Here is a 14,908-nt window from a genome sequence, read left to right as displayed (position 1 = left end):
TTTTTTTTTTTTTTTTTTTTTTTTTTTTTTGGGTGCTTGCAGTCAGGCCACTCACTGAACAGCAGGCCAGGCGCCGCCTACTGGTTTACTAGTGGTTTTATTACTTTATTAGTTAGTCTGAAGTAATAATTACACTTCAGGGTTAAAGTGGGTGCATCTCATTGTAAAATTGGACTTCAAACGGCCCAAATCTGGCTTCAAACGGCCCAAATTTCACGCGCGTTGGCCCATATCGGCCTGGCCTGCTTGGTATCTAATGCCCGGCCTGAATTATGATCCCAGTCTGCCCCTGTTTTTAACTATATCGCCCAGCCCTACTCATGATATATAATATACAGTCTCTAGTGTATGATTCAACTTTTCCCATGTTCTAATCTAGTGTAAAAAAGCAAACAAACTGAAAAAAACAAAAGAAAAAAATAAACAAAAATCGCAATAAATCGTAATATCGAATCGCAATAATCGTAGAATCGCAATACTTAAGAATCGCAATATAAATCGAATCGGCACCCAAGAATCGTGATAGTATCGAATCGGGAGATAAGTGAATCGCCACAGCCCTATTAAACATACAATTAAACATTAGACATACGTAATGGTAGCAGCTGCAGTACGGTACGGTACGACTACTACACTATTTGTGTATGTTAAGGAGTCTCGTGGCCTGCGGGAAGAAACTGTTCCTCAAGCGATTTGTGCGTGCTTTTGGAACCCTGTATCTCCTCCCTGAGGGTAGCAGGGAGAACAGGCTGTTGTGGGGATGGTTTGTGTCTTTGATGATCTTCAGGGACCTCCTGAGGCACCGCTGGTTATACAGTTCATGCAGTTCTGGCAACTCACATCCTGTTACGTGCTGGGCCGCGCGCCTCACCCTCCGTAGCGCCCTGCGGTCCATGGTGGTACAGTTCCCGTACCAGGTGGTGAAGCCGCCAGTCAGCAGGCTTTCAATGGTGCCTCTGTAGAAGTCCCTGAGGATTTCTTTCCTTAGCCCAAATTTCTTCAGGCGCCTGAGTCCGTGTATTCGCTGTTGGGCCTTTTTGACAACAGTGGCGGTGGGACCGGCCCAGGTCAGGTCCTGGTGGATGTTGACTCCCAGGTACTTGAAGCTGTCCACCCTTTCCACCACTGTGCCGTTGATGGTGATTGGGGGGTGTGCGCCCCCCCCTCTCCTGTAGTCCACAATGATCTCCTTGGTCTTGGAGACGTTCAGAGAGAGGTGGTTGTCCTGGCACCATTGTTCCAGGGCCCTCACCTCCTCTCTGTAGGCCGTCTCGTCGTCCCCCGAGATCAGCCCCACGACTGCTGTGTCGTCTGCAAACTTCACGATGGTGTTTGAGGTTTGAGTCGCCACGCAGTCGTGGGTGTAGAGGTCGTACCAGAAGGGGCTGGAGACGCACCCCTGGGGCGCTCCTATGCTGATGGTCAGTGGGGAGGAGGTGAGGTTGCCCACCCTCACCACCTGGCGGCGGTCTGTCAGGAAATCCAGGATCCAGTCGCACATTGCCGTGTTTAGTCCCAGATCCCTGAGCTTGCGTACCAGCCTGGAGGGTACTATGGTGTTGAATGCTGAGCTGTAGTCCACGAACAGCATTCTTACATATCCCCTCCAGGTGGGACAGGGCGGTGTGGAGCACGTGTGCTACTGCGTCCGCTGTGCTCCTGTTGGGGCGGTATGCGAATTGTAGCGGGTCGTGGTCCGTAGTGTGGGGCGTATCTTTGATATGACCAGCTTTTCAAAGCACTTGCTGGCTATTGGCGTGAGGGCTATTGGGCGCCAGGAGCGGGAGGAGAGAGGGGGGGAGAGAGGGGGGGGGGAGGGGGGAGGGGGGGGGGAAAGGGGGGAGGAGAGAGGGGGGAGGAGGGGTGGTGGTGGTGAGAGGTGGCTGAGGGAGGAGGGGGGTAGGAGAGGAGGGGGGGGAGGAGGGGAGGCGCTCTGGCAGAGGGGTCGAACCTGGCGTAGAACGCGTTGAGTTCGTCTGGCAGGGTGGGAGACGCGTTGGCTTTTTGCTGTTTTTCTCCTTTAGTGTGTGTATTGGGATAACTGAAAAGAAAAAATCTAATAATCGCTCCCGGCTGTTATGGGAAGACCGGCGCTTATGTGCAGAATTGAGTTGGACCCCCTGCGGTTATTGGAGACTCGGCGGCAATTGGGGGGAGGGCCCCTATTAGAAGTTTTACGGTAGTAATTTAGACTCTTATTGGCATGACGTTACCGGCAACATATAAGCTGTCTGAATTTTGCATTGGGGCCAGTTCTATAGTGAGGCATGGAAAGCCTCACTATACGCCATCATATCTGTGTCGTTTCACTTTTGACTGAAAAATGATGCCTCTAGATTAAAGAAAAGACACTATGTGATCTTGACTTTTATGTAAATGTGCGCATTCGTTTTCCTTATAGATCATGACTGCCCGCAGCTAGCTACGTTAGCTTCACGTTACCTTGCATGTAACGTTAGCGTTAGTTGCTTTTGGAGACACAAACCCTGGACGTTTCATTTTGAGTAATGCATGAGGTTCTCTATTGTTTACGCCAGCGCTGGGAGTATGAAGTGCTTTAAATGCAGGGATTTTGGTCACAACAAGCTTGTGGAGCGCTGCCTGCTGAACTAGGTAGCCACAACCAGCTAGCTAACGTTATCCACCACAACAGCTAACGTTAACGCCAAACAAATCCGCTGCCTCCTCCCCACGTTTGGTTTAGCGTAACGCCAGCTCAGACTTTCCCCTAATCTCAGAAACCTTGCGGGACATGTATTGCAAATTGCAATAGTGGTTTTGTTATCATTTGAAACTGTCAACAGCCACACTGGAGGCGGCCATGTTTCGCCAGCTGCTCGGGTTGGTTGCTGGGGACGGGTGTGTCTGACGCGGTTTGACGCGTTTGACATATCCATGTGATTCCCCCTCCCTTCCTGAGTGTGACAGAGCTCTACCTTGAGAGGGAGAGCTGACAAGAGGAAACGTGAAGCGAGTCATGCCGGCGGCTTAAGTTATAAACAATGCGTGACAATTATACTCACACAAACTCTTTAAGACACTCCCCCACGGCAAGAGACTGAGGTCTGCCAAGACCAGAACCACCCGCCACAAGACCGCCATCAGCCTCACCAACAACCTGACTGGTAAATTGATGTAAATTCCCTGCACATTGATGCCCATTTAACTTAGCCTGTAAATTTCATGTACATTCAATTCAACTCTTATCTAACTCTGACTGTAAATTCATGTAAATCCACTGCCTATTTATGATGAAATGAAATGAATGAAACGGAGACAATAGTATGTGAAATACTTGGCTAACATACTAAATAAATTAGATTTGTAATATACTTATACAGTACCAACCTAATTAATCTGTATATTTCTCAGAAGAATGTATTTTCTTCAGGATTGCTCTGTCTTTGGCCAGCTTCTCCATGAACTCCTGGCAGGTGAGGTTGAAGTTGGTCTTCACAATAAGCATGGCCTTGATGGTAGGAACAGTGAACCTATTTCTTGCTGTTGTCCATATATCATTCATTTGGGAGAACACTCGCTCGACTGGTGCATTGCTTCCAGGTAAGCACATGATAACAGATGCTAATCTAGCCAGGTTAGTGTGTGGGATCTCATTCTGTTGGAAGTGGGTAACCACTGTGCTCCATCTCTCACTAAGCGGTGTCTCAGATCTTTTCCATTCTTCAAGCGATCCCCCTTTTAGGAACTCTTGCAGGGCAGTAACCTCGTCAAACAATGCATCCTCATTGATGGTCACATTGGGGCATTTTTCCTGCAGTGTGGCTGCTGCCTTCTGGATCTCTTCATCATGGGCCATTTCCTGAGGGGGGGCTCGGCGGGAATGACCCCCACAGGTATAGAGGTTCCCTTCATTGGACTTGCCGCTGGTGCTTATGGGCCTCTGCCAGCCCCCATTCATGGCTCTGGGTCAGGTGGTTCTGAAATGGCTGTCAGTTAAGACAGTGCTGTTGCCACTAGGGCCGTGCACCTTCGCCAAGTAACCAATGTCGTGAATATAGAATGATAGTTACATATATAACTATGGATCTCTGAGGCCATGTTCAGACTAGGAGGCCAAATCCGATTTGTGAACTTTAATGACCTATTAATGATTCTATCCATATTGGTTTTATGAGTCTGGGTGCTCCAAGTCTCATTTGTGTCACTTGTCCCAAACCACATATGTGACAGCTGCTGGCGTTTTGACCCACAAGTAGGCCGAGGTCATTTTTCAGTTTTTTACAGATTCTGAAATGGCAGACTGTAAGCTTTCAAATGATGTGTCACACATTGTAATCTGAAAAGAATTGAAGGAGATAATGGCCCCTATCTTCCCACTGGCCTTAGGCACTAAACTGGCGTTAAACGCAAAAAAACACGCTTTGTGCCTGCCTCGGGAAGGTAGTATCATGTTTTTAGGCCCCGAAATGCGCTTTACGCCGAAGAGGTGGGGCGCAGTGCCGGAATAGGCCAGAATGGGCGTTTTGGCCTTAAATACCGGCCTAACGCTATCTTCCCCACTGGCGTTAATTTAACGTTTAGCGCTTTTCAAAACCAGGCCTTATTCAGTGTGCATATTATTGTGCGTAATTGCGCGCAGCCATCTCACTCTCTCTCTCTCACTCCCTCTCGCGCGTCAGACAGGCACAATGACCGATGAAAAAAAAAAGTTGTTATACCGTAGTTTTGAGCCCGTGTCATTCAGAGGCTGTTGCATCATCCTACCTGTGCAGTGACGTGGGGGAGAAGAAAAGGTAACGAGAGAAAACGATATCATTCTGCCCAAACTTTCACCAATCTAATCTCATCATGACATCCAGGAATAGGTTATATTTTTCTAGCCGATGCGTGTAGAACATTATTTTCACATTGATCTTGCTATAGTGTAGTAGTGTATTTACATGCTTGCTGTATTTAAACTGCAGTAAGATTGGTTTGAGAAGCATAATAATGTGGAATAATATATATGGAGACAGACGGGGATGAAAGAGGGAGGGGGGAAGCTCAGAGCGCTTTGGGCTTTTCTGATCGGATTGGATCGCTCCGTGGAATGGAACATGAAAGGGACATTGTGATTTGTTTACTGCACTTCTCCAATGAGCACCTTGTGAATAATTCTACGCTTAAAAGGCGTGGTTATAATGCTTAAGGCCACATGTAGCGCCGACATGGCCACGCCCACTAATATGGGCTGCACCTGGCGCTAAGCGCTCATTTAAGGCCAGTGGGACGATAGAGCCCATGCTTATTTGATTGTTCACACTCTGGAAAGTAAGACGCTGAGAAATCGGCCCTCAAAGTTGGAGAAGTTTTTCACACCTGAGGCAGCCAGTTAATGGGGGAGTGAACAAATAGCTGCTCATTTACATTAACTCATTGAGTGCCAAGGACGGACATGTTCGTCATTTCAAATAGTAACGTAGAGTGCCAAGGACGGACATGTTCGTCAATTGCGTTTTTTGACGGTGGGGCGTCGATCAAAGCCTTCTGCCTCTGATGTACAAATATTATAGCTATTGGATGTGTCTAACCTATTTTACAGAACCCTTAGGTGGCGACAGTGCTCTCCACATAACAGAAAGGCAAGGAAAAAACAAAGAAGAAGTCGTTATGGAAACGGAAATCGCATCGCATCCGTATGCATCGATATGCTGAAGCACGTTACTGCAGCTGTGCCTGCAGCAGCCAATCTGCTCCCACAATTGAGCCGGACAGCACATCCGCACATCCACACCGTGGAGTTGTTATTATTCTCAACTGGAAGCATCGTTGCCGGTGACAAACACACGCGGAACGCTGTAAAAAAGCAGGATGTCGATGTCCCTTCACTGTGCCCACAGCAAACTCAGCAGAGAGCCACCACAGACAGGAGGAGGAGTGTGCAGTTGAGGCGAGGCGGGGCGGGGCGGGGCGGGGCGGGGGGGGGGGGGGGGGGGCACGCAGAGCAGCGCGCAACACCCAGACAGACCCAGGCAGCAGGACAGGATTGACAAACGCAAGCCAGAATATCCGATGCCCACCAGCAGCAAATCAAGACCAGCAAGAAGCTGCAACCAGCAGCGCACGCAGGGGCCAGCGCTGCTGGTTGTAGCTAAAAAATATTATTCTGCCAAACAGAATTCCCTGGCCTTCACTGTTTTATTGAAGGAAATTATTTTTGAGGTGTGACTACATTAGAAAAGATTAGCTTCAGAGTCAGTGATGTGCTTGAAATGTTTAATTTCACAAAAGGCCAATTATCTCAGCTTCTAGAAAAAAATTGCTGTTTTTGGATGAATCAAGCTATCTTCTCCGGCTCATAACTAAAGAACGGAAAATGGGATCAATAAACTTTTTTTGCAGATGATAGAATAGAGTCTCATCGTTCTTTGTGCGTGTTCAGTGTTTACATAGTAATATCACACAATATTCTGTGGGCCTCGAGAAATCACTGAAAACGCTCTGAAACTCTGGCACTGGGAGCATCCGTTCTCCAAAAGTGGCTGGCACTCAATGAGTTAAAGTCCCTGGAAACCAAAATCCACAAAAACGTTCTAACTATGTTATTTAGGGTCTTATGTTAGTAATTTTGTGCCTCCGAAATTATTATACATTACTTTCAACCCAAAGCCTTAAAATCGACACTTTTCTACAAGATTCTACAAGATACTTCCTCATTGAAGAGAGCAGTGCGCGAGGTGCTAAAATGCAGGAGCTTATGACGTCATAAGCTCTATATAACCTTTGTACACGTGCGCAATCCGCACCCACCCTCCTTTTGTCCGTTCTTTGCCCCCAGTGACAGCGCTCACTCAGTATGTCTGCCTCCCTCCCACTCTGTGCCGAGCGCTATGCTTCTCTCTCTCTCTCTCTCTCTCTCTCTCTCTCTCTCTCTCTCTCTCTCTCTCTCTTCTCTCTCCTCTCTCTCTCTCCTCTCCTCTCCTCTCCTCTCCTCTCCTCTCCTCTCTCTCTCTCTCCTCTCCTCTCCTCTCTCTCTCTCTCTCTCTCCTCTCGTGTGAGAGAGAGCACAGAGAGAGACACAGCCTGGTGACGCGAGGTTACTCACACATACGAGCAACGAACACACACACACACACACACACACACACACACACACACGGTGTGTGCGTGTGTGTGTGTGTGTGTGTGTGTGTCGATCTCTCTTTCTCTCTTTCTCCGTTTCCCCCCCCCCCCTCTCTCTCTCGCGCTCTCCGAGAGACAAAAATTTCCCTGCTGTAGACGGGACACGCCCACACAGTCCGCGGGAGAAAATACACTCTAAAAAATAATCGATTCTTATTACTTTTGCCAGACTGTCAAACCTAAATTTATATACTTTGCGACGTTCATCATCGTTCAAATTTGGCTGGTGGCTTATTAACATAGGCTCCTGTGATGTGATGAACTCAAAATGCTAAATAATAATAAAATATTTCTGGTTTCCAGGGAGTTTAACCACTCCCCATCCTCTCCAGCTGATCACTGTCACTCCACTGAGACGATGAGATGATGAGATGAGATTAGATGAACTTTATTGTCCCAGAGGGGAAAATTGTCTTGGGCATATAGTGCCATACACAGCCACATATCACAAGTACATAGAGGTTTTGACACTATACATACAACAGACAGAAAAAAACACATCGAAACATACAGTGTAGACCCTTGCTAACATGCACACTAAACTTCCACTGGGAAATTGTGCAAGTGGTGTAGTATAAAAATAAGACAGCGAATACTGGTTGGTTCATTGGTTCAACACTTCATCCTAATTGCTCGTAAGCATATTGCACAAGTCATCATGGGTTTATTGCACAACCCTCATTGCAATTTCCCATATAATAATGTAAAAGAATAAGAAGATAAAATAAATACAATTTTAGGAGGTACAGACCCCTCCTCAAGAGCAGTGGGGTACTCAACTAAATAAAACCAGTAACTCAAGACACTGGGAGACACTGGGAGACAGTCCACAAGTAAGACAATGATAGAATGTAGTACTGTTTTGGTGATGGGTTTCATACACTTTCTGTAATAAAACATCTGAAAGCAAAAATCTTATCAAATGGGGTACGCATGGTCTAATTTTGAGGTATCCATACTTTTATCACTTCTCATCTGGATTATTGTAATTATTATTACACTAGTGCAGTGCCCGTTCCCCCATGCACCACCCCGTGGGCGCTTCCCCCCCCGCACACACACTGCACTCTGTCAGGTCCCCCTAAGCGCAAGTTTGAAGTCGATCCGACAAACAGACAGTCCTGGAATAAGTCCAAATTGCATAAACCACTTTTTGTGTTGCCAGTAGGTGGCGCTATGCCAGATTGCATGGAATTCAGCTCCCTGAGTTTGAAGTTTGAAGTCGATCAGATGAATGGTTATCAAGATAAATCGCTATTTGTGTTGCCAGTAGGTGGCGCTATGCGCAATTGCACGAAAATATGGCACTGCACTGCACAATAGGGCACACTTCCAAAGTTTGAAGTGGATCCGACCAACGCTTCTCGATGGCATGGAGCAGATGATGCTCATCCATAAGCAGTGGTGGAAATGGCCAGGTTTTACTCTGGGAACCCTACTTACACAGGATGGGGGTTCCCGGAAGTGGCGTGGCCCTAGAGGATATTATTTCTGAATGCGTGACTCATTATAGCCTACCATTATAGCCACATAAAAATCTCACTTAACTAAGATCACTGAGCTCTACTGATTATTTCCCCTTGATTTTATTCATGACAAACTTAAATATTAATGCTGCTTATTCAGCTTACAAATACATGTTCTCCTACTATTCTCTGCTGCTTTCAGGCTGCCCTCTCTCTCATGTTTACTTAACCCCCTCCCCCCTCCCCATTCAATCTCAAGGACTCGATGTTGATTTAGTTAATGACCGTGTGTTGACTGTTCTCACCTCCTTAACGACCCTATGGCCAGATCAGTTGGAGCTTGAAGGAGCGCAGAACTGAAGACAGATATTCAAATATCAAACGTGTTTCGCATCCGAATCGCACGGAAACAGGGCCCTGCACTCCGTCGGGTCGCCATCAGCGCACCCCCCCGAATTTGAAGTCGATCCGACCAACGGTTCTCGAGATACGCGAAGGACAGAGAGACAGACAGACAGACGCTCCCGCAATTATAGTATAGATGTGTGCCTGTTATGTTCTTTTTTGGCTCCTTGTGCAGAGCAAATTCCCTGAGGGGCAATAAAGGTTTCATTCATTCATTCATATAATAATAATAATAATAATAATAATAATAATAATGTGTGTTATAATATATATAATAATGTGCATAATAATGACAGTGAGGAGGTCACAATCCATGATCATGTCATCACTGATGTCATATTCGGGACCTATAAGGGTGTGCTCTGCAAGTCCTCTGTAGTTGTTCATAGATTGATCTCACGAGAACCCTCTGCAACAGTTCCCATCTTCGAGCCTTGCAGACTCAGCTATCAAGTGCTACAGCGCTCCTACTTATCGAGACTTCAGCTTACCAAGTGTGCCTTGGACATCAAGTATCCGCACGTAAATCCACCAGTCTCACAGCTCGCCTAACATCTATAGGCTATGGTTTATGTTCCGCCAAATAACTTATTGATAAGAAGCGCTGGCGAGGGACAATCGCACACAAGAGCCATTTTGGAGACACCCATGACGATGACACCACGCAAAAGAGGCGATTTTCGGGCCAAAATGGCGGCAGCGCTGATCTAACACTCGCTTCTTTCCTTCCATATTCTTTGTTACTCTTCGACGACTGCACACGTCAAAACGTGCTAAAACATTTATATTATACAGTCTATGGCTAAAACACACATCTATCCATAACTAGATGCTCGCACAGTCCCTAAAACAGAAACAAAACGTAACTTTAGGGCTCATGATTAACTCATTGAGTGCCAGCCACTTTTGGAAAACGGATGCTCCCAGTGCCAGCCCTTTCAGAGCGTTTTCAGTGATTTCTTGAGGTCCACAGAATATTGTGTGATATTACTATGTAAACACCGAACACGCCCAAAGAACGATGAGACTATCTTGTATCATCAGCAAAAAAAGTTTATTGATATCATTTTCCGTTCTATAGTTATGAGCAGTAGAAGATAGGTTGGTTTCAGCAAAAACAGACGTTTCAAACTAGAAGCTGAGATAATGAGCCTTTTGTGAAATGAAGCATTTCAAGCACATCACTGACTCTGAAGCTAATATTTTCTGATGTAGTGACACCTCAAAAATAATTTCCTTCAATAAAAGAGCGAAAACAAAGGAATTTTGATGGCAAAATAATATTTTTTAGCTGCAACCAGCAGCGCTGGCCCCTGCGTGCGCAGACCCTACACTTTCTTGCTGGTCTTGATTTACTGCTGGTGGGCATCAGATATTCTAGCTTGTGTTTGCCAATCTGTCTGTCCATCGAGCCTGCTGTCTGGGTCGGTGTTGTATGGTGCCCTGCGTGCCCCACCCCCCTCAACTGCACACTCCTCCTCCGTGGGAGTGTCTCTGGTGGCTCTCTGCTGCGTTTGCTCTGCACTGAAAAGTGCGCTACACCCAGCTTTTTCACAGCGTTCCGCCGTTTTTGTCGCCGGCTCCCAGCGCTTCCAGCTGAGAATAATGTAACCTTTTCTGGCAACTAATCATGTGGAGGGGCTATCGCAGCGGAGACGGAGGGGCTCAATTGTGGGAGCAGCTAATGTTATGCTTCATGCATATCGATGCATACCGATGCGGTTTCCGTTTCCCCATGACTTCTTCTCTGTTTTTTCCTCACCTTTCTCTAATCTGGAGAGCACTGTCGCCACCTAATGGGTCCGTAAAATAGCTTATATACCTTCAACATCCCCCATATTTTTACAGGAGATGCATCAGGCTTTGATCCACGTCCCACCGTCAAAAAACGCAATTGACGACTTTAGTCGTCATTGGCACTCTACGTTACTATTTGAATTGACGACGATAGTCGTCATTGGCACTCAATGAGTTAAATACAAACAAACCAAGGAGGAAAAGCCAGAAAGTGCTTCACACTGCTGCAGTCATCAGTAACTCTCATAATGTTGTCTGTGTTCTGCGCCTGGACCGCACTCGCAGATAAAGTTTAAAGAATCGTGCTTAATCCAACAAGATCATCTCACGGGAAACACTAACGTTACAGCTGGCATTCCTTGGGAATTCTGCGCGTCCTCAACGTTGTGTCAGGAATATAAACAAAAGCCGTATAGCCAATCAAAACTCGGTATGCAAATACAAGAATGGTTCTACCATTAACCTTGCTAAACAGTGTTAAAGCGAAAGTGTCCCCGAGTTATCATTACTGTGTTATAGATTTAGAAATACAAATATGTGTTTCATTTCCATGATGCTGTGTATTATATTACAAAATAAAATACGTTGCCTTTTGTTCATCATTTATTATATATGATCTCTGTTTTGTTCGTTTTCAGATTCACTCGGAGAGAAAATGTCTTGGAGACAAGAGGAGCATCTCTCTTGTACTGTCTGCTGTGACATCTTTAAAGATCCTGTCATCCTAAAATGTAGCCACAGCTTCTGTAAAGCCTGTCTGCAGAGATGGTGGACAAGGAACCAAATGCGTGAGTGTCCAGTTTGTAGGGCTGCATCTTCAAGAAAACCACCACCATGTAACTTGGTGTTGAAGAACATGTGTGAGGCCTTCTTACTGGAGAGAGATCAGAGAGCTTCAGCAGAGTCTGAGCCTCTCTGCAGTTTGCACTCTGAGAAACTCAAGCTCTTCTGTCTGGACCATCAGCAGCTTGTGTGTCATCGCTGTCTGGATTCAGACACACACAACCACCACAGAATCAGATCCATTACCATCCATGAATCTGCACGCCATCACAAGAACAAACTCCAGGAATCTCTGAAGACCTTAAATGAGAAACTGCAGCTCTTTAATAAAGTTAAAGGAAACTGTGATCAAACAGCAGCACACATTAAGGTCCAGGCCCGACACACAGAGAAGCAGATTAAGGAGGAGTTTAAGAAGCTTCAGCAGTCCCTTCAAGGGTTTCTACAAGAGGAAGAGAAGGCCAGGATCAATGCACTGAGGGAGGAAGAGGAGCAGAAGAGTCAGACGATGAAGGAGAAGATTGAGGGTCTGAACAGAGAGATAGCAGCTCTTTCTGACACAGTCAAAGCCATAGAGAAGGAGCTGAGGGCTGAAGACATCTCTGTCCTGCAGAACTACAAGGCTACAGTGGAAAGAGTCCAGCGCTCCCTGCTGGAGGATCCACAGCTGGTCTCAGGAGCTCTGATAGACGAGGCCAAACACCTGGGCAACCTGAGCTTCACAGTCTGGCACAAGATGGGGAAGATGGTCTCCTACACCCCTGTGGTTTTGGACCCAAACACCGCCCATCCAAAACTGATCATCTCTGAAGATCTGACCAGTGTGAGCCGTGGAGAGAGACAGCAGCTTCCTGACAATCCAGAGAGGTTTGACATGTGTTGGAGTGTCCTGGGCTCTGAGGGCTTTAAGTCTGGATATCACCGCTGGGATGTTGAGGTTGGACACTGTACAGGCTGGAGACTGGGTGTGTTCGTAGAGGGTCAGAGGAAGGGATTTGCACTGTCTGCATTATGGAGAATACGTTTCTTTACTAATGGTAAATACAGTGCAGTCTCTCCATCAGGTATAGTCACTGCTCTCACAGTGAAGAAGAAGCTCCAGAGGGTCAGCGTGTATCTTGACTGGGACAGAGGAGAGCTGTCATTCTTTGATCCTGATACTGACACCCACATACACACCTTCAGACATCCCTTCACTGACAGGCTGTTTCCTTTTTTTTCCACTGTGGAAGATGGAAACACTCTGAAGGTAATACCAGTGAAGGTCTCTGTTAGACCCAGTTAGAGAGAGAGAGAGAGTCTGTGTGTGTGTGTGTGTGTGTGTGTGTGTGTGTGTGTGTGTGTGTGTGTGTGTGTGTGTGTGTGTGCGTGTGCGTGCGTGCGTGTGTATCTCTCAGTGAGGACAAGCCATTGTCCACCATGACAGGAACCTTCTGCACAGTGAACTCACACACCTAATTTTGATTTTAAGTTGTATCAGTTTGGCTGAGAACAAAAATCCAGTTTATTCGATCTAGTTTCATTTTGAAATAGATATATTTTTGTGTGTGTGTGGGTGTGTACTTTGCCAATTCCCCATGTTTTCCCAGTCATTGGTCCACCCCCTCTGCCGATCTGGGGAGAGTTGCAAATGCTTCCTCTGATACATGTGCAGTTACAAGGACTTCTCACTGACACCCCGGAGTTTCACCAGCAGGACGTAGCGTGTGGGAGGATCACAGGGGACAGGCCCCCCGACCGACCAGTGCAGTGACCAGGACACATACCCTTTAGCCCGATTCCCAGACAATTAACCAAGCCGGAGGTAACACGGGGGCTCGAACCTGCGAGCCTCTGGTAGGCAGGGAATCTATTGCTGCACTCCCCGGACTACCTGTTTATTTTATTTTTTATTTTTTTCATTATTATATATTTTTTGGGTTACCTGTTTATGATAAGTAGAAACAGAGCACACTGAACTGGCATCACTCATCTCTACCGTGCCTCTGGCTTGCCCTCGAGGTCTCGCCCTCTTCTCAGACACAGCTCTACTGGCATGCTCTTTGTGCATGCACAGTTGAGCAAGTGAACAATTCTGGGTGGTGCCAACTTTTTGCCCAATTATATTAGTAGGATGTTTTAAAAGCATCAGATTGTTTTCTTCCTTTTGTGAAGAAACGTGTTAAAGGGATGATAGTTCAGTTTGTTTGAAGTGGGGTTGTATGAGATACTTGCATACTGTCAGTGTACTACATGCAGTAGAATGCAGCTGGCGTGCTCCCAGTTTGGAGAAATGGAGAGCAGCTGCGTTAGGCAAGTAGAGCTGTCTGCTGAGTGTGAAGGTGGCCATGAGCAAGAACGAGATAAACAACAAACACAACACAACAAAATCTGTCTCCACAAGCCCTGAGATGCCACGTTGAAATGAAAATACATCATTTACACCCTGTTTTGAGCTGAAATCTTCAATGTAGCCAGGCACGCAACTCCACTTGTTGTACTAGCAGGTACTGCCGCACCTGGCTACAGTGAACATTTCAGCTAAAAACAGGAAGTAAATTACATCTTTTCAAGTCAACTTGGCATCTCTGTTTCCGGGTTGTTGTTTTTTTTTACATTTTTGCTCATGGCCCCTTCACACTCAGCACACAGCTCTACTTGCCTGACGCAGCCGGTCTCAATTTCTCCAAACTGGAACCGCGCCGGCTGCATTCTACTGCATGTAGAACACTGACTGTATGCAAGTACCTCATAGGACTCCACTTCAAACAAACTGAACTATCCCTGTGTGCGTTGGATGGAAATTCTTTAACTTTGGAGACAAAGTTTATTATGTTATTGTTAACAATAATAATACAGTTATAAGTATTTTGTACTAAGGCCCTGTTTACACAGCAATGCTCCCTGGATAAAACGGCAAACTTTTTTTTTGTTAGTGCCTTCCTTTTACATGGGAATGTCGTTATTGGTGCCTGAAAATGCAAAAAAGTGTCCCAGAGTGGAATTCTTGATAACGGCCTGTTGCATTCAAGGTATAATTTTATCGGCCTGTCATATTGGCAGAAATGTTTGTTTCAGCCGCTATTTTCTTTTAAAGCCAAGTTGGATCTCTGTGGCTTTAATTCTTCAAAGAAAAAGAAATAAAGAAATGTTGGTTCTTCAAGTTCAGCTATTTATTAACCATGCAGCACACTCAGTTACAGATACATCCAGCCTGATGTAGCGTCCTCTACTGAATATCTGCTCTCTAATCCAGACAAACGTGTGTGTGTGTGTGTGTGTGTAGGAACGCTAGTCGTTTCTGCCCTCTGGCAATTCAAAGTGATTTACATCAAATAGATGAAAGAAAAGAGCAT

General features: G+C 46.1%; 1 protein-coding gene across 1 annotated transcript in view; it reads left to right on the top strand.

Annotated features, from left to right (window-relative positions):
• Nucleotides 1–11,445: 11,445 nt before the first annotated feature.
• LOC310776292 (E3 ubiquitin-protein ligase TRIM39-like) overlaps nt 11,446–14,908 on the top strand; it is a gene marked incomplete at both ends in the record, with an annotated part of 15,516 nt that continues 12,053 nt past the window's right edge. Inside the window, one exon of the mRNA XM_083636498.1 lies at nt 11,446–12,822. Within this exon, the coding sequence (XP_083492624.1) occupies nt 11,446–12,822 (1,377 nt within the window). The remainder of the gene's footprint in view (nt 12,823–14,908) is intronic.

Source organism: Poromitra crassiceps (genome assembly GCF_964638095.1).
Source record: "Poromitra crassiceps genome assembly, chromosome: 5".
Taxonomy (NCBI): domain Eukaryota; kingdom Metazoa; phylum Chordata; class Actinopteri; order Beryciformes; family Melamphaidae; genus Poromitra; species Poromitra crassiceps.
The sequence above is the reverse complement of the archived record's forward strand: the minus strand, read 5'-3'. Positions and strand labels throughout refer to the sequence as shown.